At 38.0% G+C, this 24,096-nt stretch overlaps 1 protein-coding gene and 1 long non-coding RNA gene across 4 annotated transcripts in view; one reads left to right on the plus strand and one right to left on the minus strand.

Annotated features, from left to right (window-relative positions):
• Nucleotides 1–741: 741 nt before the first annotated feature.
• LOC118547989 (uncharacterized) lies at nucleotides 742–8,844 on the minus strand. The gene is made up of 3 exons (XR_004923377.2): nucleotides 8,791–8,844; nucleotides 5,680–5,790; nucleotides 742–4,816 (listed from the first exon to the last, which is right to left on the minus strand). It is a non-coding gene; the product is annotated as an uncharacterized LOC118547989 (long non-coding RNA).
• A 114-nt stretch (nucleotides 8,845–8,958) lies between these two features.
• The window catches only part of CFAP91 (cilia and flagella associated protein 91), a 95,822-nt gene continuing 80,684 nt past the window's right edge, over nucleotides 8,959–24,096 (plus strand). For 2 of the 3 annotated variants that reach the window (XM_036111761.2, XM_078066408.1), the window contains exons 1-5: nucleotides 8,959–9,180; nucleotides 13,842–13,918; nucleotides 14,434–14,591; nucleotides 15,407–15,490; nucleotides 16,735–16,791. In XM_036111761.2, coding sequence (XP_035967654.1) covers nucleotides 9,057–9,180; nucleotides 13,842–13,918; nucleotides 14,434–14,591; nucleotides 15,407–15,490; nucleotides 16,735–16,791 — 500 coding nt within the window. In that variant the 5' untranslated portion in view covers nucleotides 8,959–9,056. Of the gene's footprint in view, nucleotides 9,181–10,344; nucleotides 10,517–13,841; nucleotides 13,919–14,433; nucleotides 14,592–15,406; nucleotides 15,491–16,734; nucleotides 16,792–24,096 lie in introns of all 3 variants that reach the window. The other variant, XM_036111765.2, reaches the window with a different exon arrangement.

Consider the following 24,096-nt stretch of genomic DNA (forward strand, 5'->3'; position numbering starts at 1 on the left):
GAAGTAATTTCTCTATGTGTATTTTCCAAATTATTAAAACCATCCCTATTTTGTCATCTAAAAACTTTTAATGAGCATGATTTTTACTTCATTATGGATTGGTATGTTTAAAAACACAACATATTGTCCTTATGTTCTCCTAAAATAACCCTTATCTACCATTATTAGTTCTTTCAACTAGGTGTTCACTACTCTTGTTTAATATCTTGCTATTTAAACAGTGTTTCTTGGACTACCAACCTCAACATCAGTTGGAAAGGTAATGTACAATAAACATGGCTGCACAAATCAATGTGAAAAAGAAACAAATGGAAGAAAATTAAACACTACATCAAAAGGTGGGGCTCTGGATGCATTAAAGGTGTACATGTGAAAGGTCAAACTAAGAAATTAATAGAAGGTAGTGATAATAGAGGAGCATATCTTTTCTTTTCTTTTTTTTTTTTATCATCCCAACTTTAGGGTGCCTGACTGGCTCAGTCAGTGGAGCGTTTGACTCTTGATCTCGGGGTCATGAGTTCAAGCCCCACGCTGGGTTTAGCGATTACTTAAAAATAAAATCTTTAAAAAAAAACCATCCCAACTTTAATAGCATGCCTCTGTTACTTAGGACCCCAAAATACATTAATGTAAAGTTGGTGGAGGTTATCTTTATACTGAGAAGGGAGGTACAACCTATTTGACAACATTTCAAAAGCACAGATTGTGTCAACACAAATTGAACAAACCATTTAGAATCTCTAAAAGTAAAGAGAGTTTTATTTGAGCCCAAGTTAAAACAGCTGCCCATGAAACACACTCTTCACAGGGAAGAAAGTACTGTGGAGAATGAACAGTTTTTACAGTTACATACTTTTTTACATCTTGTAAAAGCTCAAAAGATTACAGGTTAGCATATAGGCAGGAATGACGAGTTTTATTGTAAAGGAATGCAGGGAACAGGAATGTTGATTGATATCTCAAGGACAAGAGGGTTTTTCCTTTAGGCTACCTTTCCTTAGGCTACACAAGCACACGTACAATGCATGTATGGCAGGCCATAAGTCAGGCCTTTGTTTTGAACAAAGTTTATGTACAGTCATGCTAACTTAGGAAGAAATCTAAAATGGCTTCCCTTATATATCAGGCCTTTAGAGAGTTTTTCTCTCATCATCAGTAAAAGAAAAAAAAAAAGATGAAGTTAATTACATCAAAACAAAGGCTTGATGTTTTCCGTAGGACATGTTAAATTAATTAAAGAAGCCATCAGACTGATGTAGCCCTAATGCTGCAGTGGCCTACATTAAGCAAACCAAAAATTAAGCCTATAAATACCTCAAGGTTACAAAATCAAAATGCTAAGGACAACCATTCACAAACAGCCAACTCAAGTTTAAGCTGTAGCCAGTCAATAATTTGTTTACTTTTCTTCCGCCTTCTCTCTGAGCTCCTGTCAGTGGAGTGAGTGTTCCTAACCGTTTCTGCTGCCCAATTTGTACCAATTCTTGTTCAAACAAACTCTTAAATTTTTATTATACCTCAGTTTATCTTTTAATAGAAACTATAGACAAAGTTAACACATAGATGATGAATTGGTCAAAGATACTTGAAATATCTAAATCCAACAAGGGATTGATGTCTAGAATATTTAAGGAACATATAGAAAGTAACAATAAGAGAATAGCAACCTCAATAGAGAAATGGAAAAGGGTTATGAACAGACAGTATTAGAAGCAGAAATGTTCAAGCAACTTTTTTGTTTGCCTACTTACTGCAAGAGGATATGTAGAATATATAGAAGAGAAAAACTGAGGCCAGCACTTATAAAAAGAGCTATTCCAAACAAGTATGAATCATAGATATGGAGAATAAAACAACAGTGAAGTATCACTTTAGACCCATTAGACTGACAAAAATTAGAAAGCTGAATAATGCCAAGTCCCTGTAAGGATGTAGGAATCCTTCCAGGTTACTGTTGGGAATGTGGAATGGTCCTGCCATTTTGGAGGGAAGTTAGGCGGTATCCAGTTAATTTAAGAGTAGATGCATATTCTGTGACTCAGCAATTCTGTTTCTGGATCTGTATTCCAAAGACTTCCTCAGCAAGTCCATAAGGAAACATATATGGGGATAATTGTCACAGCATGTTTATGGGGCAGAGAATTGGAGGCAATGTGGGCATTCATCACTGCGGGGGTGGACAGGGAAATGTAGTGTACTAGGCACATACTAGAAGACCTTGACAGCATATACAAAGTAACATGGACACATTTTTAAAAGAGTGTGGGTAGTGAAAAAAGTAAGAAAGAGAATAGATACATATCCCAATACCATTTACATAAATTTAAAGAAGGGGTACAAAACCCAAAAATACACACAAGAAGGCATATATGTAAAAAGACTTGCTTTAAACAGAATGGTTGTTTATGAAGGAAGGTAAGTGGGGGAAGAGAATGGGAATAAATGCAAATAAACAAAGTGATCTTTCAGGGACCAATGATGACAGTGTGTCATGCACAGAGCAGGATAAAGAAGGCAATTATCCACACGTGAAAAACAAGGAAAACTATGCTGGTAGCATCCCACTAAATGCAATTTGGAAAACACTGCTTCGTGGGGTAATAATTGAATTTAATTATTTTGATGTCCTCTTTCATTACCCTTGTAGGTGGTGTTAAACAAGGTAAGTTTTATTCTAAGAGCTTTAGCCGTGTCCTTGCTTTTAAGTAAAAATAATCATTTTGTTATAAAGACATATTGTGAATTTGTAGATGATGTGCTGTGATCTTGTCATACTCATTTTGGTGCCCCAACAGTAGTTAGCAGATGGTAGACACAGCATAAAGTTTTATTCAGGCAAATTATTCCAAAGAAAGCTTTATTTTGCCCTGTTGCTACAAAGAATCTTCAAGTATTTTTTCCCATAGATCTATCTTAAATAAGGAGAGAGACAAAAAGAAAATGTTGTTTGAACTGATTTTTCCCTCTAGTATTGTCCAATAACTCTCATATTGGCACTGATAATTCTTAATAGAGAAGCCAGATTTGTAAGATGGGCCCACTTAAAATGTATAAGCAGTTGAAATGGCAGCATAATCTTCAGCTGTAACGTCTTCCATACACGATGAGTTTGTGAACCATCATTTGATCTTCACAGCAGTTGAGCTTACTATTTACATTATTGATGAGAACATTGAGAGATGGACATGATTTGTTTGTTCAAGGTCACATAACTCGTAAGTGGTAGGCATGAGACTCAACATCATCTCCTTCTAAGGTCTGTGCTCAATCTACTATCCCACTTAATTTGTCTAAATGCAAGGTGAATATTTCTTATTTTTAAATTAATCATTGATCTCTAATGTGCTACTGAACTTTTGTGTCTAGGAAATCAACAAGGAAGAAAAGAGAAAGAAATATCTGGGAGAATTTAGGGAGTTAAGAGAACCATGTAGATGTGGATTATAGACCAAAATGCTGTTAACAGTTTCAGCAATTGAGAAAAGATTTTTCTTGCCCACTCTCCTTCCTTGCTTCAGTGAAGAAAATGTACTGCAGTGACAACACTCTGTGATTTCCTCAGGGTAAGCTAGTATTGGCAGGCCTCGGGCAAAGAAGTTGGGTAGCAGCCCCTTCTTGCCCTGTCCCCACTTCCTTTAACAGGCTGTGTTCCACATATTAGCAAGCTCTTAGTTTCCTCCCTGAGCACTGTGACTCTTTTTTAAAAAAATTTTACTTTATTTTATTTAAATTCAATTACTTAACATACAGTGTATTATTAGTTTCAGGGGCAGAGTTCAGTGATTCATCAATTGAGCAACTGTGATGCTTTAAACCCTTCCAACAACTGCTTCTTCGGGATGGAATATTCTCCTGCCCTTGAAAAAAAGACCAAAAGATAATCCTTTCCAAAATGAAATATTTATGTTATTCATATCCAGCTACTTACTTCTCCTCTTGTTTCAGAATGGTAGTTAGGGGCACCTGGGTGGCTCAGATGGTTAAGCATCTGCCTTCGGCTCAGGTCATGATCCCAGGGTCCTGGGATCGAGTCCCACATTGGGCTCCTGGCTCGGTGGGGAGCCTGCTTCTCCCTCTCCCCCTGCTCATGCTCTCTCTCTCTCTCTCTGTATCTCTGTGTCTCAAATGAATAAGTAAAATCTTTAAAAAAAAAAAAAAGAACGGTACAGTTACCCTACACATGTAGGTTGCTTTTTCTTCTGCCTTTTAATTTATGAAGAGGTAAGCTTTAAGGTTAATGATTGGTTTTAACATAAACATCATTCTTTACTTTTCTTACTCAGTCTAAATGTTGTTAGACTTGTGGGGTTGTTGTTAGAGTAGGCAGTTAGTTAGGTTCTAACTGGATACCTGGAGGCCAGGACTGAGGAAGTCATGGCCAGCTATTGGGAAAGTCAGAGGCCTGTCCTGGCAGCACTCCACAAGAAGCCAGATCTAACCAAACAGGCCTGAGATGGTGGATGCTATGACAGGAAACCCTGACCAAATTAGGAAGAAAAAGTGTAAAACACTGCTTCCCACCCCAAGTAATAAACATTTTGCCTCTTAGTTAATAACGGTCAATAAAAGCTAGAAACCGAAACCCCCACGGCACACATTGTTCTTGCTATCATTCTTGCTCTCACATCTCCACAGGGTACTTTTTACTTTAATAAACTTCCCGCTTCTGTTACTCATCCACTGTGCTGCATGTCTGTCCTTGAATTCCTCCTCGTGACAAGACCAAGAACCTTCGGCAACTCCTTCAGGTCTGGCTGGGTCGGTGGCTCAAGAACCAGGGTCTCCCCAGTTCACCCAGCAATAGGATGGCCTTAGTCTTAAAGGCAAAATAGGAGTATAACACAATGACATTTAGCGTTTCCCATTCTCCCCCAAGAAAAATCTCAAAAACCCACTTCCCCCAAGAAAAACACGACAATTTTAGAGCTGTAACTGGAGATTAAATTGAGAGTAGGTGGTGTGTGGAGACTAAATAATAAAGGATTAGATTCAACCATCTGTTTTACAGAGGCAACTCTGAGGTTGGTTTGATTAGTGCCTTTCATATCAAGTTCTTGCTTCCCAATTCTGATTCTAACCAACAATATTTTACTATTTTAAGCCCGTGGGGCTCTTCACTATTGCTATTGTAATTGCTATATTAATAGGCAGCAAGAGTTGAAATGGTGAGTCTAACGGACTTTTTTATAGTAGAGTGAATATGTTATTGTGTGGTACTGAATGGAAGCATTACCTATGAATGGCACCAAGCAATCATTCTGTGGTTGGCAGCCCTGGTAATGTAACAAGCAACAATTAAGGAAATACTTTCTAAAATCCCACCATGATGAAAGTACTTAGCTATTTTTCATGCCTAACAAATTCCAGGTGTGGAGACTTTACCACTTAAGGGTAGGAAGTGGATGTTGGTAGAGGAGTGACACCATATGCTGAGAGAGAAGAATTACAAGGCTTGAATTCTCACTTCCCTAGTTAATAAGTTTAGAGGTAATTTTGTACAGTATTTACATTTCTGCCTGCAAATTCCACAGGTAAATATGTACTATATATTATGCTCTATAGCTTTTTAAGAACTCTGAAGGGTTTGAAACTTTACCCTATTTGCCTACCACAGTCCCATGAATGCTAGTAGAAGCCAGCAAACTGCTAGGTCAGAGATAAAGGTAATTTATTACTTACAGCCGTAGCAGCAATATATCAGCATTTTTGTGTCAGTTTGCTGAGCCCCAATTCCCACAGGGTGATGTGAAGAAGGCCAAATGACATCTGCATACATATTGGGTTGCATTACTGGAAAAAAATATAGTGAGCTTAGGAAACCCAAATCTTTAATAATGGGTGGTAAGAATGTCTGCCCTTTGCTCAAAGGGAGACTGACTTTTTTTTCTTTTTAAAGGTTTTCATTTATTTGAGAGAGAAAGTGTGAGAGAGCGGGAGCATGAGTGAGGTGAGGGGCAGAAGGAGAAGCAGACTCCCCACTGAGCGGGGAGCCAGATGCAGGGCTCAATCCCGGGACTCTGGCGTATGACCTGAGCCAAAGGCAGACGCTTAACCGACTGAGCCACCCAGGCACCCAGGAGACTGACTTCTAAGGCTCTAAGCAAACCTGCCCTTTGCTCTAGAAATGCACACTATCTCTATTGTCCAAGGTTGTTTCCTACACAAAGGAACAAGGGCAGACAGTATCCCCCTTACAAGGCAAGCAGAACATGGCCAACTGTCTTCCAACATGGCAAAGTATAACTTTAACTTTAATGATTTTTTTAATTAACTAGCACTCCTCTACAATATCAAAGTTACAAGTAAACCACAAGACACAATGTAATTTCATAAAGACTGCACATTATTTCTTGCTGTATAGCATTACCAAAAACCTAGTGGTAATATACGTTTATTAGCTCCGTTTTTAGTTAGGAATCTAGGTGTGGCTTAAGTAGTTCCACTGATTAGGGTCTCACAAGACTGCAATCAAGATATTGGGTGAGACTGTGATCTTATCTGACGTTCTAATGAGGAAGGATATGGTTTTAATCTCACTCAGGTTGTTGGCAGAGTTCAGTTTCTTGAGTTGTAGGATTGAAGGTTTTGGTTTCTTGCTGTGGGTTGGAGGTTGCCCTCAGCTTCAAGAAGCTTGTTACGTGGGGTTCCCCAACATGGCCACATGCTTCCTCCAAGCAAGGGAGACAGTAAGCAACTCCAGTAAAATGGCCTGTACGGTCTACCTAAGACAATCATAGTCACATATATCTCATTGCATTTGACATATTCTGTTGGTTAATGTCTTCCAATATATTTATGGAGGGGGCTGGCTGTTGGCTACTGAAGATAATGTGATTCAGTGAGGAGAAGTCTTTCTGAAGAGGGGAGATTTTGGCTGAGAACTCAAATGATGAAGAGTCAGCAGTGAGAAGATGGGGGACAGGGATGAGGAACATTCTGGGAAGAAGGGACAGAAAGTGGGAAATGTAGCTATGCCCACAGACAAATATTATCATACCATTATAACATTGTATTTTGTTTCTGTGTCTGTTTTCTCCATCATTCAGTAAGCTGTACAAATTATCTCAGAATCTTCACCTATTTTATAGTAGATAGTAAATTTGTTTAATAAATGGATATATTTATTAATTTAGGAATCATTTTATTAAGTTTTCATTTATCAGGAACTTCAGAGATATAAAATGATCATGTGAAGGCCTGTGCCCACAATGAACTCACAGTTGTGTGGAGCAGAGTTGCAAACAATTACAATTCAAGGTGGTCCATGCTATTGGTACTATTATAGTGTTGGAAGAAAGAATGAAGCCTCACTCTTTTTGGGGGATTTGAGGAAAACTACATAATGGTAGTAAAGTTAGCACTGAGTCTTCAAAGATACCTAAATTATTTGGGGTGCATAAATAGGAAAAGGCATTTTAGGCAAAGGAATCAGCTTGAGCAAGGGCTTGGGAGTGACAAAGCATATAGCTGGTTTGCAAAACCCCCAAGAAGTTTAGGAGTAAACAAAACCAGGAGTATGTATGGAAAGATGGACGGCATGCCAGGAGGCTTATTCAATAAGTGTCTACGGATCACATCAAAAGGACAAAGAAGTCAGCTCTAAGGTGTGCCACTAGCCTAAGAGGATCATTTGAGTATCATAAATAATAATGGATTAAGACACATCAGATTTGTAAAATGTATGCATTCCTAATGATACTAAACAAACAAAATCTTACCGGCCAACACTGGAGGTTGCTAGGGCACCAACTCATTTCTCTGAAATTTTATAATAAAGTGAAAAACCACAGCATTTATCCAGTCTTTCTTCTAGGATCCCGGTATTTCAGGATAACCAATGAGTTGGTGAAAATTGTTTTTTTTTTTTTTTAAAGATTTTATTTATTTGAGAGAGAGAGCATAATCAGGGTGAGGGGCAGAGGGAGAAGCAGACTCCTCCTTGAGCAGGGAGTCCAACGGGGAACTTGATCCCAGGACTCCAGGATCATGACTTGAGCTGAAGGCAGACCCTTAACCAACTGAGCCACCCAGGCCCCCCCCAAAGTTTTTTTTTTATAGAATCCCAGCTAATAAAGAAAATCATTAAAGTATTAGAAATCTACTGTTACAAGGCTTAAGAGCTATACCAAAATGCAATGTGAAGATTTTTTTTTTGATCTTTTGATAGGAAAAAAACAACTATTAAATGACATTTTGGCTTTAACCAGGTTAATTTGAACATGCACTATTAGATGACATGAAGGAATTATTAATTAGATGTGATAATGGTGAAGTTAAAAAAATCCGTATCAGTTTGAGATGCACATTAATTTAAGGGTAAAATAATGTCTGGGATTAGTTTCAAAATACTCAAGCACGGAGCGGGGGAGGGGATGAAACTAGATTGGCAAAATGTTAATTGTTGATTCTTGGTGACGGGTACGTGAGGGTTATTAAAAGTGGATTCACTTTTGCCTATGTTTAAAATTTTCCTTAATAGTTTTAAAAAGCAGAAGTCCCGCGGAAAGGGGATGTCCGAAATGAAAGACCCGAACTATTCTAGGAGATTCTCAGATTTCCCAGGGCTTTCCGAGAGTTGTGAACTGTAATTGCCGAATCGCTGCTGGATTTGAGCAGCAGATTCCGGCTCTCCGGGAGATGACCCAGGGGGGGCGGTTGAGGGCTCACGGCAGTTTTGGGAGCATAGTGGGAAGCGAGGACATATTTCCCCAACCCGGCGGCCTCCCCTCCTCAAGCCTGCCCTTCTTTTCAATCTTTCTTCCCTCCGAGCCCCACACGCCGCTCACGCACCTGGACGAATCTTTTTTTCCCCTATTCTTCCTCTCCAGCGCCTAGCACCACCCCTAACTCTTCCTGACCCTACTTGTCCTGTCCCATGACAGCCCCGCCCCTTCCGTTTCTAGCCCCGCCCCATGTATTCGCCCCGCCCTTCCCCTCCTGCTCCTCGCCCCGCCCCTTATCTCGGCGCTGAGGAGGAGGTTACCATAGCGACCGTGCACACAGCAGCTAGGCGTCCCTCGTTGGTCCCCGGCTGGCCGGAGGGAAGAGGCGACACCATGAGCCATGTGGTGACTATCGAGGAGCCCCAGGCCAACCCGCAGGTGTCTCAGACCCGGTGCGGGATCAGGTCGGGGGCCTGGGGCAAAGTCTCCTCCAATCGACAGTATGATTTTCTGTACGGTAAGGGTGGCACCAGACCTCCCTCCTGAGGTATTGACTCCTGGGCTGGGTGGGCTTCGGGACGGTGGGACCGGGCCAGGGGCCCGGTGAGCGGAAGATGAGCCTCAGGACGGATCCCTTGTCCGCGGTTATCCTTTGTTGGGTGGGAGCAGCTCCGAGCTCCGCAGGTGGCGGCGCTCTCCGGGCGCGTCGGAAGCCCCAGGTGCGCTCAGAGTCTCGGAGCACCGCGCGGATCCCCTTACTGCTCGCCACCTGTTACCACCTTTTCCTGATAATTTGCACAGCCTTAAGCAATCTTCCCGAAACCTGTTTCCGGTGTTTTGCTATCCAGAAAAGTATGTAATGATTTGCAGGCTTGGAGATTCCCACGTTCAAACTGTGTAAAGTGCCCGACAAAAATGACCTTCCCGCCCCCATTCTCCGGGCAACTCCAAATTTGGCTTTGTAGATAAAGGAGTAGCAGTTTATCTCACCTTTGTTTCTAGTTTTTCTCTTTTTTTAAAAAACTTACTGTTACTCATCAAAGCATTGCTTATAAACTAGGTCCACTGGATTCTTTTGGGTCCATAAAGACAGGCCCAGTTTGTTTTAATGCCCTGCTTGTCCGTTTGTGTTCTGTCTCTTTTACTGGACCTTAAGTTTCTTGAGTTCTTTAGGTACTTGTTTTATACAGTTTTTCAGCCTTCTTAGCACCTATTCCAGTGTTGGTACATATGCAAGGTACTTCATAAATGTTTAGTGAATTTTGAATTTACTATTAAAAGAATTTTAATCAGTTAAACATGATTTTTTCTAATTTTGCCCTCATCAGTCCCATGCTCTTCACCTGAACCTTGCATTGCTTTTAACCATGTGGTATCTCTAAGATTCCCAGGATCATCTTTGGATGGGAATCCACAGGTTACTCATTTCTTGGTATAGGGGCTATGTAATGGTTGCTTACATTTTATGGCCAGTGGTTTTCTTTATCCATTCTTGGTTTTATCCTGTAAAATAAGTCTAGTAAACTGTAAACACATCACCGTGTTGATTTCAAAGGTAATTTGGAAATTGGATAGACCTCTTCAGTAAAGACAGGCAAACAATTTACCAAGCTTCTTGTCTCTTTTATTCTTAAAAGTATTCCTTTCTCTCTCTCTCTCTCTCTCTCTCTCTTTTTTGCAGGGAGATGCTAAATGTTTCCATGTCCCTTGCAAGGAACAGAAACCCACTCAAAATAGGCCAAATAAAGTTTGGATTGTTCCAATAAAACAGGCAGTCTCACAGCTATTAATGGACAGGAAGCATAGTATAGCCAGGACAAAGTAGAACCAAGACAGGGAAGGTCAGAACTAAGGTATGGTGCCCTTCTGCGTGATTTCTTGGACCTTATGGTTTTTTATCTTGTTTAGGTTGTCAGATTTAGCAAGTAAAAATACAGGATGCACAGTTAAATTTGAATTTGAAATAAATAACGAATAATATTTTAGTATATTTATTTATATGTTTAGTATAAATTTTTGGCCCCATGCAATATTTGTGATCTATTTATATAAAAAGTTATTCATTGCCTATATGAAATTTAAATTTAACTGGGCATCCTGTATTCTATCTGTCAACAGATATGTTGCAGAATGTGTAGTCATAAATCATACAGTATTGTGCCATTATCTTCTCTAGATGGCAGGAATGTTTCTATGGATAGCACGTCTTTGTACTCCTTATGGGAAGAAGAGGAGAATAGTTTATAATTTATTATTTAGATTTAGGGGAAATGCAGGCTAAACTCATTTAAGATGAACAGCACAGTTGGAACCATAGACCCAATGACATCTTTTAAATCACTTAAAATAAGAGTATGAATAGAAATTTCCCGTTGGGGACGCCTGGATGGCTCCGTCAGTTAAGCATCTGCCTTCGGCTCTGCTTCTCCCTCTCCCTCTGCCTGCCGCTCCCTGCTTATGCTCTCTCTCTCTCTCTCTGTCAAATAGATAAATAAAAATCTTAAAAAAATTTCCCTTTGTCCCCAATATATCAGACATGTTGAAGCTATAGCCTTTGTCCCTTTAAACAGGTGCATTCATTCAGCCTTCAAATTCATGAGCCTGTAATTTGAGGCCATAAAATCTGGCCTCATCATTCCTAATCAGCCCAATTTCCATCACTTCTCAACTTGAATCATAGGTGTGCATTTGGGTGCTGCAGCTAAAGAAGAGTATATCTAAAGGTGATGATTCCCAAATTCATATCACTGGTCCAGACTTCTCTCCCAAACTCTAGATTCTTATATCAAATTGCCTACTTCATTTCTCCACTTGGACATATAATAGACACCTAAGGCATGCTTTTCATGTTCTCCCTACAAACCTGCTCCACCACAGGCTTTCCTGTGTCAGTTGATACCAATCCCATACTTTAGTTGCTAAGTCTAAAAATCTTGGAGCCATCATTGTCTCATCTCTCTCTCTCTCTGACACACACCATTCCAATCCATTAAGTCCTCTCTGTCCCACCTTAAAAATATATCTAGAATCCTGCCCCATTTCATCACTTCTCTTGCCACCACCATCATTTCTTCTCTAAGCTCACTGCATGAGCCTCCTAATAGGTCTCCCTGTCTTTTCCATTGTTTCCATGCAGTCTGTCCTTCACTGGGCAGCCACAATGAACATTTTTTTATTTTTTTTAAAGATTTTATTTATTTATTTTCGAGAGAGAGAGAGCACATGAGTGAGTGGGCAGAGGGGTAAAGGGGTAGAGAGGGAGGGGAGAAGGAAAGAGAGAGAATCCCAAGCAAACTCCACACTGAGTGCAGAGCCCTATTCGGGGCTCAATCCCACAACCCTGAGATCATGACCTGATCTGAAACCAAGAGTCGGATGCTTAACCGCCTGAGCCACCCAGGAGCCCCTACAATGAACATTTTAAAATGTAAGTCAGATTTTGTCACATCTTGTCTCAAAATCTTGAAATGGTTTCCCTCCTCACTCAGATTAAAAGCCAAAGTCTTTTCAGTGGTCCACAAAGCCCCATGTGATCTAGGCCCCTGGTAACTTGCCTGACCTTTTATCTACCATATTTTGCCTCTCTCACTCGGTTTCAATCCTGTTGGTCTCTGCTGTTCTTCAAACATGTCAGGCATGCTGCCATCCTAGGGCCTTTGCTCTAGCTGTTTCCTCTGCTTCAAATGCTTTTCTTTCAGATAACAGTATAGTTAACTCCCCACTTGCAAGTCTCCTTAAATGTCACCCCTTGGGGCACCTACGTGGCTCAGTCAGGTTAAGCATCTGCCTTTGGCTCAGGTCATGATCCCAGGGTCCTGGGATCAAGCCCCATGTTGGGCTCCCTACTCAGTAGGTAGCCTGCTTCTCCCTCTCCCTCTGCTGCTCCCCCTGCTTGTTCTCTCTCTTTCTCTCTCCTCTCTCTCTCTGTCAAATAAATAAATAAAATCTTAAAAAAAAAAAAGTCACCCCTCAATGAGGCCTGGCCTGCCCTGACTCCCCTGTGTAAAATTGCAATCCAATCTCCATTACCTGCTCTTTCCCCACTTTTTAAAATAACACTATCCTCTAACATATTATATAATATGCTAATTTGTTGTGTTGTTTATTGTCTCTCTCTCATGAAGTCAGGGATCTTTATCTTTTTCTTGATATGTTCCAGGCACCTTGAACATAGTAACCTGTCAATAAATCTTTCTTGAATGAAAGAGAGCTGAGCCTCTTGTAGTTTTTCAACCTTGGGAGAATATTAAATGTCTGCATTCAATATATCATTTTTGTTGGGTAACTGAGGAGTTTTTAGACTCTAGGAATTGACTCACATTATCTAAATTAAATTAAATTTAAATTACTTATAAATCACAATATCAATTATTAATTTCTGTGAATAAATATGTTGCCAAGTCATCTAGACTAGTTGGTCAGGGTATTTGTTTCTCAAAAGATATCTACTAGGGACATCAAGTCTCTATCTGAAGGTTGCTTATGAAGTTAATATCATATTGTTTAATTTTAAGGGATGGTATAATCGATCATAAATATTCTTCATTGCTTTAAAGATATACCTAACAAGTCCATACTTACAATAACAGGGCAATCTTTTGTGGAACTTTGGAGAAAAAACTTAGTCCCATCATCAACATCCTTCTTAATTTAAGGAGTGAATTATAGCTGGTTTTATTTATTTATTATTAGAGAATGACATTTTCCTACTATGTTTATCAATTCTGAGGTGACATGTTGTTAAGAGTTTGTATCTTTCCCTTGTACTGAATATGGGAGGTAGTGCCCCCAATGTGTTATTTCTTTTACTTGTAAATGGGTGTAGTTAGCATATACAGGGTCTCTCATCTTAGAGTATTTCCTGGGCTACCCAGACCCAGAAAGTGGTTTGTTCATAGGAGAGAAAAGACGGTGTGTTTAGGCTCTGGTGCTTGAGGACATCTCAGGCCTACTTTTTGCCTTGCAATTCTATATAACCTGACTTTGGAATATACAGAGGAGAACTGCATCTAACAGACTCTCACTTGTGATAGAGTAACAGGGCAATGAGCTACTGTAGAGTTAGGCAATATCTAAATCTTGTAATTTGTTTTCCAAATAAGAAATTACATTATTTTGCCATTATTCTCAGTCAAGATATATTCCATTCCTTATACCACCTTATTGTTTATTTTGCAGATCCATTGTTTATTGTGTCAAGTGAGAAAGACCACACGCAGGCAAATATCCAAGCTAACCTGATTCGAAACAGACTGGTAGGTCTAATTCAATCACTAAGGCAGCCTAATGAACGTGAACCATCCAGTTTTGCTAACCACACTAATCAGATTGACTAATCATGAGATCTCCAGTGGATTTTATATTCTGCAGAAATTACTCTGCCATGATTACTAGGGGATAAGACATCTTGATACTTGTGGCCCAATGTGAAGATTAATTAACTAATAGTGAATAAAGGACCCATTATAACCTAATTTATTTCAGTGGGAAAAGTTATATATGCCTGTGTTAAGTTAAAAGAATTCAAGTAGTACAAAAACATATACAGTATGAAATAAATTCTAACCCTCATCCCCCTTCTCATAATCATCCACTGTTATCAGTTTCTTGGGTATCTTTCTGGAGATATTCTATGCATATACAATTACCCTTCTTTCTATGCTACATACACTATTGTGTACCATTTAAAATTTACAATAACAAAATGCTTTAGAAAATCTGATGGTAAAATTTTGTCCTTTTCCTCCCTATCTCCCTGTCCTAATTTTAGAGAAAAGTTCCCAGGTTTAGAAGCATGTTCAGTAACCTGGTCCATTATCCAAGATATTCTCTGTATTGGAGCAAGGCAGACCCTGTCCCACCATTCATCCGCCGGGAATGGAAAGGACAGGAGGAGAAACACAGAGAAGCCCTTGGGCCGCTTGCCATGTAAGTGTCAGGTAGCTTCGGGGGCTACTCATGTTTTTAATGAATGCATTTTTCTTCTTAAGATTTTTTATTCTGTATTTTTTAAAAGTATAATTGGGATGTTACACCTAGGTCAATTGACCCCAAATTCTCTCTCTTAAACCCCCTAGCCAAAACAAGCCTGATTCAGGGGCAGTGGTTATGGGTTTATGGGTTAGTAGATATTCTCAGAAGCTTGGAGTGAATATATATATACTATATATATATATATATATATATATATATAAAATGACAATTTGCCACCAAAGGTAGAGGTAGAGGTGACTGAATTTGTTTCTTTGATCCATCTTAGAAATTGCAACTATACACTTCTGCTAGTATCTAAATATATATATATATATATATTTGGAGATTTGCAGCCAAAGCACCTTCAGAGACAAGTCTCTTGAATTCTTTATTCTTTTAATTATTTATAAGTCATGCCTAGTGAATTAAAAGAAAAAAGCTACCTTTCAGCCTGGACATAAAAAGTTGTCTCTTAAAACTCTATTATTCCTATGTACTATTAATTAAAAGTGCATTTTTGTATGTGAGATTTCATAAATCTACTCTTTTCTTACTCTTACTTGCCCTTGTTAGCTCCCGGTTTCCTGCTCAGGGAAAGTAATTATTATGTAGTCTGAGATAGGTCAGTCAGATGCATGTTATAGAAGACTTTGCTCTCAGTCTCAGATACCCTGTGTATCTCCCACTTTACAGACATAAAAATATGAAATAGAAATTATATTTGGAACTAATATGTTAGAGTTTAATAATGTTTTCCTGCTTCATTTTAGAACTGATAAGTCTTTTCAGATGGCTAAAGAGGCTTATGAAGATCCTGAAATTACTGGAAGGAATCGCTATAAATATTTTGAAAGGTAAGAAGTAATTACTAATGAAAATGAGCCCTGATATTATTAGAAAATGTCTTTATGATAATGATAGCAGCTATCAGTTTTGAGTGCATGCAGTGTGTCAGGTACCAGTTTAAGTGCTTTATATATATAATCAATTCTCTTTTTAGATTGTATTTTTAAGTAATCTCTACACCCAACGTGGGGCTCCAGCTCACAACCCTGAGATCAAGAGTTGCATGCTCTACCAAGTGAGCCAGCGAGGCGCCCCTATATAATCAATTTTTACAACAGAAATGTAGGATAAGATATATTATCCCTATTTATCAGTAAGGAAGCTGAGACGAAGAGAGGAAAAATAAATTGCTTGAAGTCTCTTAAGTAAGCAAGGGGCAGATCTGGGATTCCAGCTAAATCTGCCTAACTTCAGAGGTACTAGCTGTAAATAAGAATGTATATTTGAGAACAAAATGAAGTCATCAAATCAAGTGAGATACAGCAGGGACATCATGACAGTATAGCACATGGGAAATTGTTATAAGTGGCCAATAGGCGACATTCACTGGCTTTTTGTGAATGTTGCCAAAACCAATATGGTCGAAAGTTTCACTTTCTTTCATTTGTGATCAATACTCATGTGATAATCATGTAGTCAGATTAAAATAAAATAAGGGTCTCCCTATAGGTCTTCTGTGGTTAGAGAAATAGTTTTGATGCCATATGTACATAAGCTTCCTTGAGAAAGTAAATTTGTAACCCACGTTGTTATTTGTGAGCAACCTCTTTAGAGAAGTTTTATAATGCTCACTTTTTAGAGAAATGTTAAATTTTCAACACAGTATACTCAATTCCTAGACTTTCTGGGGGTAGTTTTTAAAACTAAATCACTGAGAATTTCAGAATGTCTCAGGGAACTAGAGAAGTTGCTGGGAGCTCATGACCAGCTGAAGCCCAGGTATAAGGCATTACTTCTGAAAGTATGATTTGTTTACCATCTGCAGGAAAAATATTGGAATGTTTATTACAAATGCAGATTCATTAGCTCTGTCTTAAATCTACTGGATCTCCTGGGCTGGACTTGGTAATTTGCATTTTAAACAAGAATCTCCCCACTCTCCAGTGATTTTGTGTTTGTCCAGGTTTGAGGATTAGCAATACGGGTTATTCAAGCTCACTGATTTTAAGGGACTAATATGAGAGTTGGAATAAAGCCCAGAGAGCACACAGTGTAAAAGTCCCACACGTTTGTGTTTTTCTTTCTCCACCAGGCCTTTCCTTCCATTTCATCAACAGATGCCATTTAATGTTGTTTTTGCAGCAACCAAGTAAGTAACCATTATTTTACAACTTTTTTTCCTTGTTTTTTATTTATTGTTTGTTCCCATATTTGTTTCCAGAAGTTCTGTAAATCAACATTTTTCAAATTCCAGATCACAAATCATTAGAAAGTCATGACATATTTTAGTGGGTGATGAACAGTATTTTAGAAAATGAAATAGAAAATAACCAGAAGTATCAGATACATTGAGGGTAAATTGCCTTTTTGCTAATAACTTCTGTTTTGGATAGATATATACATTTTTTCATATGTAATGATTATGATGTAAAATGTATTTCTTATTACATGTTATGGTAAAAATAAAAGTTAAAAAATACTTTAAATATCATCTTTTGCTTCCCTGAAACACACATTTATTTGGGAACAGCTCTTCAACATTTTATCAAGAAAGCTAATCAGTTATAAAATAGTTTTTGAGTACTGGAAGTTCATAATTTAATAATCATAATCTACACAAGGTAATTTAATATACGAAGATCAATGAAACATGGTTTCTGTCCCACAGAGGGGTGGACCAAGGTGAGAGAGAGGTAAAGGACAAGGGCCGAATCTGGGATGAATGTGCAGTTCTCCAGTCTTGTTTTAGGGCTATACTGTTTCCTGAGTCAGTATAACTTAATTTGTGTATAAGAGAAAAAAATAAAATGATCAGGAAAAGAAACCTTTTTTAAGGTATCAGATTTCTGAACAGAAATTTAGATAGGGCTTGGCTTTCAAATAAGCCTTTAAAGGATACCCTAACGATACAGCATTTTATGAATAGAATATATGTTATCAAATGTCTGTAATCCTCAAGATAAGTGCCAGTTGTGAACCTGATTCTCTGATTTTTTAATTCTTTTTTGAAGATTATTTATTTATTAGTGCACGAGCAGGATGGCGGGGGAGGGGCGCGTATGCAGACTCCCCACTGAGCAGGGAGCCTGACACGGGGCTTGATCCCAAGATCATGACCTGAGCCAAAGGCAGACACTTACCTGACTGAGCCACCCAGGCACCCCTCTCCTCTGATTTTTTAAGACTATGCGTGGATACCATTGGCTCTTATATAGATGGAGAATAGATTTCTTGCCCTCCCCCTAGAGAGATCAACTTTGTGTGGTGTCAGTTTACTTGGGGACAGCTACAGACTTGTTTTCAGTGAAATGCTCTGTATGAGAAAAGGAGAACATATGAGATTGGTAGATCCCTATAGATACCTTTGATAATTCTTTAAAAGCAGGCTTAGTGGATCACCTACTATGGAGGTAATAATTACATCAGGTCTAAAAGTTGTTTAATTAATTGTGGGGAGTTCTGAGGTCTACAGCGATGAACACTGAGCCTCTTCTTTTCTAAATAACTGTGACGTGGGAGATTCCCTATAAGAATTAAACCGTAACGGTTGACATCTTAAGATACTCTTTGTCTTTCTTAGAAGTTTTTAAAGAATTAATCAGTATCCCCGAATGAAGTCAACTCTGGGATTCTGGCAGGGTTCAATTTCTGAGCAATGAGGATAATCCACCTGATGTTAGCAGGGATAGAATTGTCTGGGGGACCAGCTGGCCTTCTCCAGCCATACCCTTTACATGGTTAGCTGTTGGAGTCTTTACTTTGGACTCATGTAAGCATCTTGGGGAAAAGGATAAAAAGTTAACATTTTTAAAAAGTTCAATGGTGGATTTTAGTTCCACATGTAAGGAGCTTGGCAGTTGCCATCTGTCCTAACAACAAGTAAGAAGCTGAACAAACTGAAAAAGCAACAACTTTTCTTGGATCTGTAAGAAAGGGGGAGAATTCAGGACAAACTGCTCCCCTAAGATTAGAGAGGCATGGTTACAAGGAGGCATGGCTTCCCAGAATCCTAGAGATTCATGAGTGGAAACCACTCCAGAAACTAAGTCCAGGTAGGAAAACCTGAACAATAATTGATGAATTGCTGGAGGCTCTGAGAATTAAATTCTAGGGGGACCTAGTCATTGGGGCTCCCACAATTTTGTGAGATTTACCTCCAGGACCTCAACTAGGTTCTCACAGGGCATTTGGGGAAAAATCCCCTCATGCTCTTGGTAGGAGGAGTGGAAAGGAAACCATTTTGAAATATGCCAGAGCACTCTGTTCTTCTTAACAAGGTCAACTGTTAGGAGAAACTAGTTAACCAGAGACTAACCTGCTGGGTATTATTAGAGCCTAACTGACCTGGGGGTAGGAAAATATGCAACTCTAGCCTCCTCTAGCCATCTTGCCCCACCTAGGAGGGGGGTGGGGAGAAAAAACTGAGAAACACTTAAGAAATTCACAGTCCATATGCATAGGCTCACCAAAAGACTGAGACATAATCATAGGATAATAGAACACTTATCTTCCCCCCCTCCTCCTCACCTCACCACCACATTACTAAAGGCCTGTTTACAGTAGTTTTTCTTGCCCAGTACATTATGTGTAGCAGTCAAGAAACAAAAGGCATACTGAAAGGCAAAAAACACAATTTGAAGAGACAGCATAAGCATTAGAACCAGACATGGCAGTTATGTTGGAATTATCAGATCAGGAATTTAAAACAACTATGATTAACATGCTAAGGGGCTCTAATGGATAAAGTGGATAGCATGCAAGATCAGATAGACAATGTATGCAGAGAAAAGGAATCTTAAAGAACTAAAAAAAAAAATGCTAGAAATAAAAAATGCTGTAACAGAAATGAAGAATACCCTTGATGGGCTCATTAGTAGGCTAGACATAGCTTAGGAAAGAATTTTGGAGCTAGAAGATATAACCATAGAAAGCTATAAAACTGGAAAGCAAAGAGAATAAAGACACAAAGACTGAAAAAAAGGAACAGAATATCCAAGAACTGTGGGCAACTACAAAGATATAATAAATGTGTAATGGAAATACCAGAAGAAGAAAGAGAGAAAGGAACAGAAGACATATTTGAAACAATAATGACTGAGGATTTCCCCAAATTAATGTCAGACACCAAACTACAGAGTTAGGAAGCTCAGAGAACACCAAGCAGGATAAATGCCAAAAGAAGTACACTGAGACATATCATATTCAAACTAAAGAAAATCCAGATAAAGAAGAAATTTTGACAGAATCTAGAGGACAAAAATGCCTTACTTATAGAGGAATAAAGATGAGAATTACTTCTGACTTCGCAGAAATCATGTGAGCAAGAAGAGAGAGAAGTGAAAATTTGAAGTGTTGAGAGAAAAAGAAATCAACCTAGAATTCTGTATCCTATGAAATTACCTTCAAAAGTGAAGGAGAAATAAAAACTTCCTCAAACAAAAATTGAGGAAATCTGTTGCTATTAGACCTGCCTTACAAGAAATGTTAAAAGAAGTTCTTTAGAGGGAAGGAAAATAAAAGTCAGAAACTTGGATCTGCATAAAGAAAAGATGGAATAAATGAAGATAAAATGAAAAGTTGTGTTTTTTCATCTGACAGTTGACAGTTTGTTCAAAATAATAGCAACAATGTATTTGGAAACATATATGCAGTTGATACACAGTTGACTAAAAAATATGGGGGTTAGGGGCACTGACCCTCGCATATTAGAAAATCCATGCATAACTTTGACTCCCCCAAAACTTATCTACTCATAGCCTACTGTTGACTGGAAGCCTTACCAATTATATAAACAGTTGATTAACACATACATATTTTGTATATTTATTATGTACTATATTTTTTACAGTAAAGTAAGATAGAGAAAAAATGTTAAAATCACAAGAGAAAATACATTTATAGTACTGTACTATATTTATGAAAAAAAAATCCATGTGTAGGTGGATCTATGCAGTTAAAACCTGTGTTGTTCAAAGGTCAACTGTGTGTGTGTGTATGTGTGTGTGTGTGTATGCTTATGTATGCTTATATTTAAGTAAAATGAATGACAGCAATGATAAAGAGATGGAAGGGAAGAATTAGGATTGTTTTGTTAATTATATGAGGTGTGTATGTTGTCAACTATATGTTGTCAACAAGAAATCCACTTTATTTTTTTATTAAGTTTTTAAATTTTAATTCCAGTATAGTTAACATACAATGTTATATTAGTTTCAGGTGTACAATATAGTGATTCAACCAGTTCTATACATTACTCAGTGTTCAGCATGATAAATGTACTGTTTAATCCCCATGATCTATTTCACCCATCCCCCCCAGCTACCTCCCCTCTAATAACTATCAGTTTGCTCTCTATAGTTAAGAGTCTATTTTTTGTTCTCTCTCTTTTTAAAGAAACCCACTTTAATTATAAAGACACATATAGATTTTCTTTTAAGATTTTATTTTTAAGTAATGTCTACACCCAGTGTGGGGCTTGAACTCAAAACCCTGAGATCAAGAGTCACAAGCCCCACCAACTGAGCAGCCAGGCACCCCATAATGTGTCCTTTTTTTTTCTTTAATGTACACTGTATGCCCAGTGTGGGGCTTGAACTCACAACCCCAAGATCTAAGAGTTGCCTGCTCTATTGACTGAGCCAGTCAGGTGCCCTGAGACACCTATAGATTAAAAGTAAATGGGTAGAGAAAAATACATTATGCCAGCACTAATTAAAAGAAAGCTGCAGGAGTTATACTAATTTCAAACAGAGCAGACTTCAAAGCAAGGAAGATTATCAGGGACAAAGAGAGGCATTACACAATGATAAAAGGCTCAGTTCTCCAAAAAGACATACATTATTTCATGTGTATGCACCTAACAACAGAATATCAAACTACATAAGGCCAAAACTAATAGAATTACAAAGAGAAATGGATGAATCCATTATCATAGTTGGAGACTTTAATACCCTTCCCATAGAGATGGACACATCTAGCAGGCAGCAAATCAGTAAGGCTCTAGTTGAACTCAAGAACACCATCAATCAACTGGATATAATTGATATCTACAGACTACTTCATCCAACAACTGCAGAATACATATTCTTCTCAAGTTCACATGGAAGATTCACCATGATAGAGTACATTCTGGGCCATAAAACACAATTTAACAAATGTGAAAGAATAGAAATCATACAGTGTCTGCTCTCAGACCACAATGGAACTAAACTAGAAATTAATAACAGAAGGATAATAGAGAATTCCTGAATATGTAGAGATTAAATGATACATTTCTAAATGACACGAGGGAGAAAGAAGAAATCTCCACAGAAATGAAAAAATATTTTGAACTTCATGAAAGTGACAGTAGAGTTTTTCAGAATTTGTGGGGTACATTGAAAGCAGTGCTTAGAGGGAAATTTATAGCATTGAATTCATGTATTAGAAAAGAAGAACTAAAACCAATCATCTAGGTTTTCACCTTAGGAAACTAGAAAAAGAAGAGTAAATTAAATCCAAAGCAAGCAAAAGAAAGGAAATAATAAAAATCAGAGCATAAATCAATGGAATTGATCTAGAAAATCAATAGAAAAAAATCAATGAAACCCAGAGCTGGTTCTTCAACAAGATCACTAAAATTGATACCTCTAGCCAGGATAACTGGAAAAAAAAAAAAAAAAAGAGAGGACACTACTTTCTAATATCAGAAATGAAAGAAAGGATATCACTACAGATTCTATTGACGTTAAAAACATAAAGGAATACTATGAATAACAATGCCTGCAAATTTGATAACCTAGATGAAAAGACTAATTACTTGAGGGGCACCTGGGTGGCTCAGTCAGTTAAGTGTCTGCCTTCGGTTTGATTCGTGATCCCAGGATCGAGCCCAGGCTCCCTCCTCATCAGGGAGCCTGCTTCTCCCTCTCCCTCTGCCCCTACCCCACCCCACTCATGCTCTCTTTCTCACTCTGCTCTCTCTCTCTGATAAAATCTCTTTCTTTTAAAAAGGAAATGTTTGAAAGATACAATTTGTCATAACTCACACAAGAAGAAAGAGACAATGTGAATAGACCCATATCTATTAAAGAAATTAAATTAATAATTAATAACCTTCCAAAATATAAAGCACCAGACTCAGATGGGTCTACTGGTGAATTCTACCAAACTTTTAAGGAAGAAATGATACCATTCTCTACAATCTCTTTTAGATAATAGAAGAAGAGGGAATACTTTCTAACTTCATGAGGCCAGCATTATTCTAAAACCAAAATCAGACAAATCATTAAAAGAAAATGGCAGACCAATGAACATAGGCACAAAAATCCTCAACAGAATATTAGCAAATCAAATTCAATAGTGTATAAAAAGTTATACACCATGACCAGGCTGGTGCAAAGCTGGTTCAGCATTTGGAAATCAATTAGTGTAATCCATCATATCACAGGCTAAACAAGAATAATCACATGATCATGTTAATAAAGGCAGAAAAACTATTTTACAACATCCATGTTTTATTCATGATAAAAACTCTGAGTAAACTAGGAATAGAAGGAAACTTCCCCAACTTGATAAAGAACATGTACATAAAACCTGCAGCATACTTAATAATGAGAAACTCAAAGCTTTTCCACTAAGATCAGGAAAAAGGCAAAGATGTCCCCTCTCACCCCTCCTTTTCAACATCATAGAAGTCCTAGCTAATGCAAGAAGACAAGAAAAGGAAATAAAAGTTATAAGGACTGGGGAGGAAGAAATCTGTCTTTGTTAGCAGATGCTATGTTTATCTATGTAGATAATCAGGGACAAAAAAGGACTAAAAAAACTAGAACCAATAAGTGATTGTAGTAAGGCTGTAGGATACAAGGTTAATATACAAAAGTCCATTGCTTTCCTATATACCAGCAATGAACAAGTGGGATTTAAAATAAAAAATACAGTACCATTTACATTACCATAAAAAATGAAATATTTAGGTAGAAATCCAATAAGGTATATATATACAAGATCTATAGGAGGAAAACTATAAAACTTTGATGAAAGAAATCGAAGAAGAACTAAATAAATGGGGAGATATTCCATGTTCCTGGATGAGAAGACTCAATATTGTCAAGATGTCAAGTCTTCACAACTTGATCTATCGATTTAATGTAATCTCAATCAAAATCCCTGCAAGTTATTTTATGGATATCAACAAACTGATTCTAGAGCTTATATGAATAGTCAATATGTGTTGACAATAGCCAACACAATATTGAAGGAGAAGAACAAAGTTGGAGGACTGACACTATCTGACTTCTAGACCTACTATTAAGCTGTAGTAATCAAGACAGAGTGGTATTGGGGAAAGAATAGACAGATCAGTGAAACAGAATAGGGAGCCCAGAAGTAGGCCCACATAAATATAATCAACTAATCTTTGACAGGAAGAATAAAGGCAATACAATGGAGCAAAGATAGTCTTTTCAACAAA

The sequence above is a fragment of the Halichoerus grypus genome, chromosome 1, assembly GCF_964656455.1.
Source record: "Halichoerus grypus chromosome 1, mHalGry1.hap1.1, whole genome shotgun sequence".
NCBI lineage: Eukaryota > Metazoa > Chordata > Mammalia > Carnivora > Phocidae > Halichoerus > Halichoerus grypus.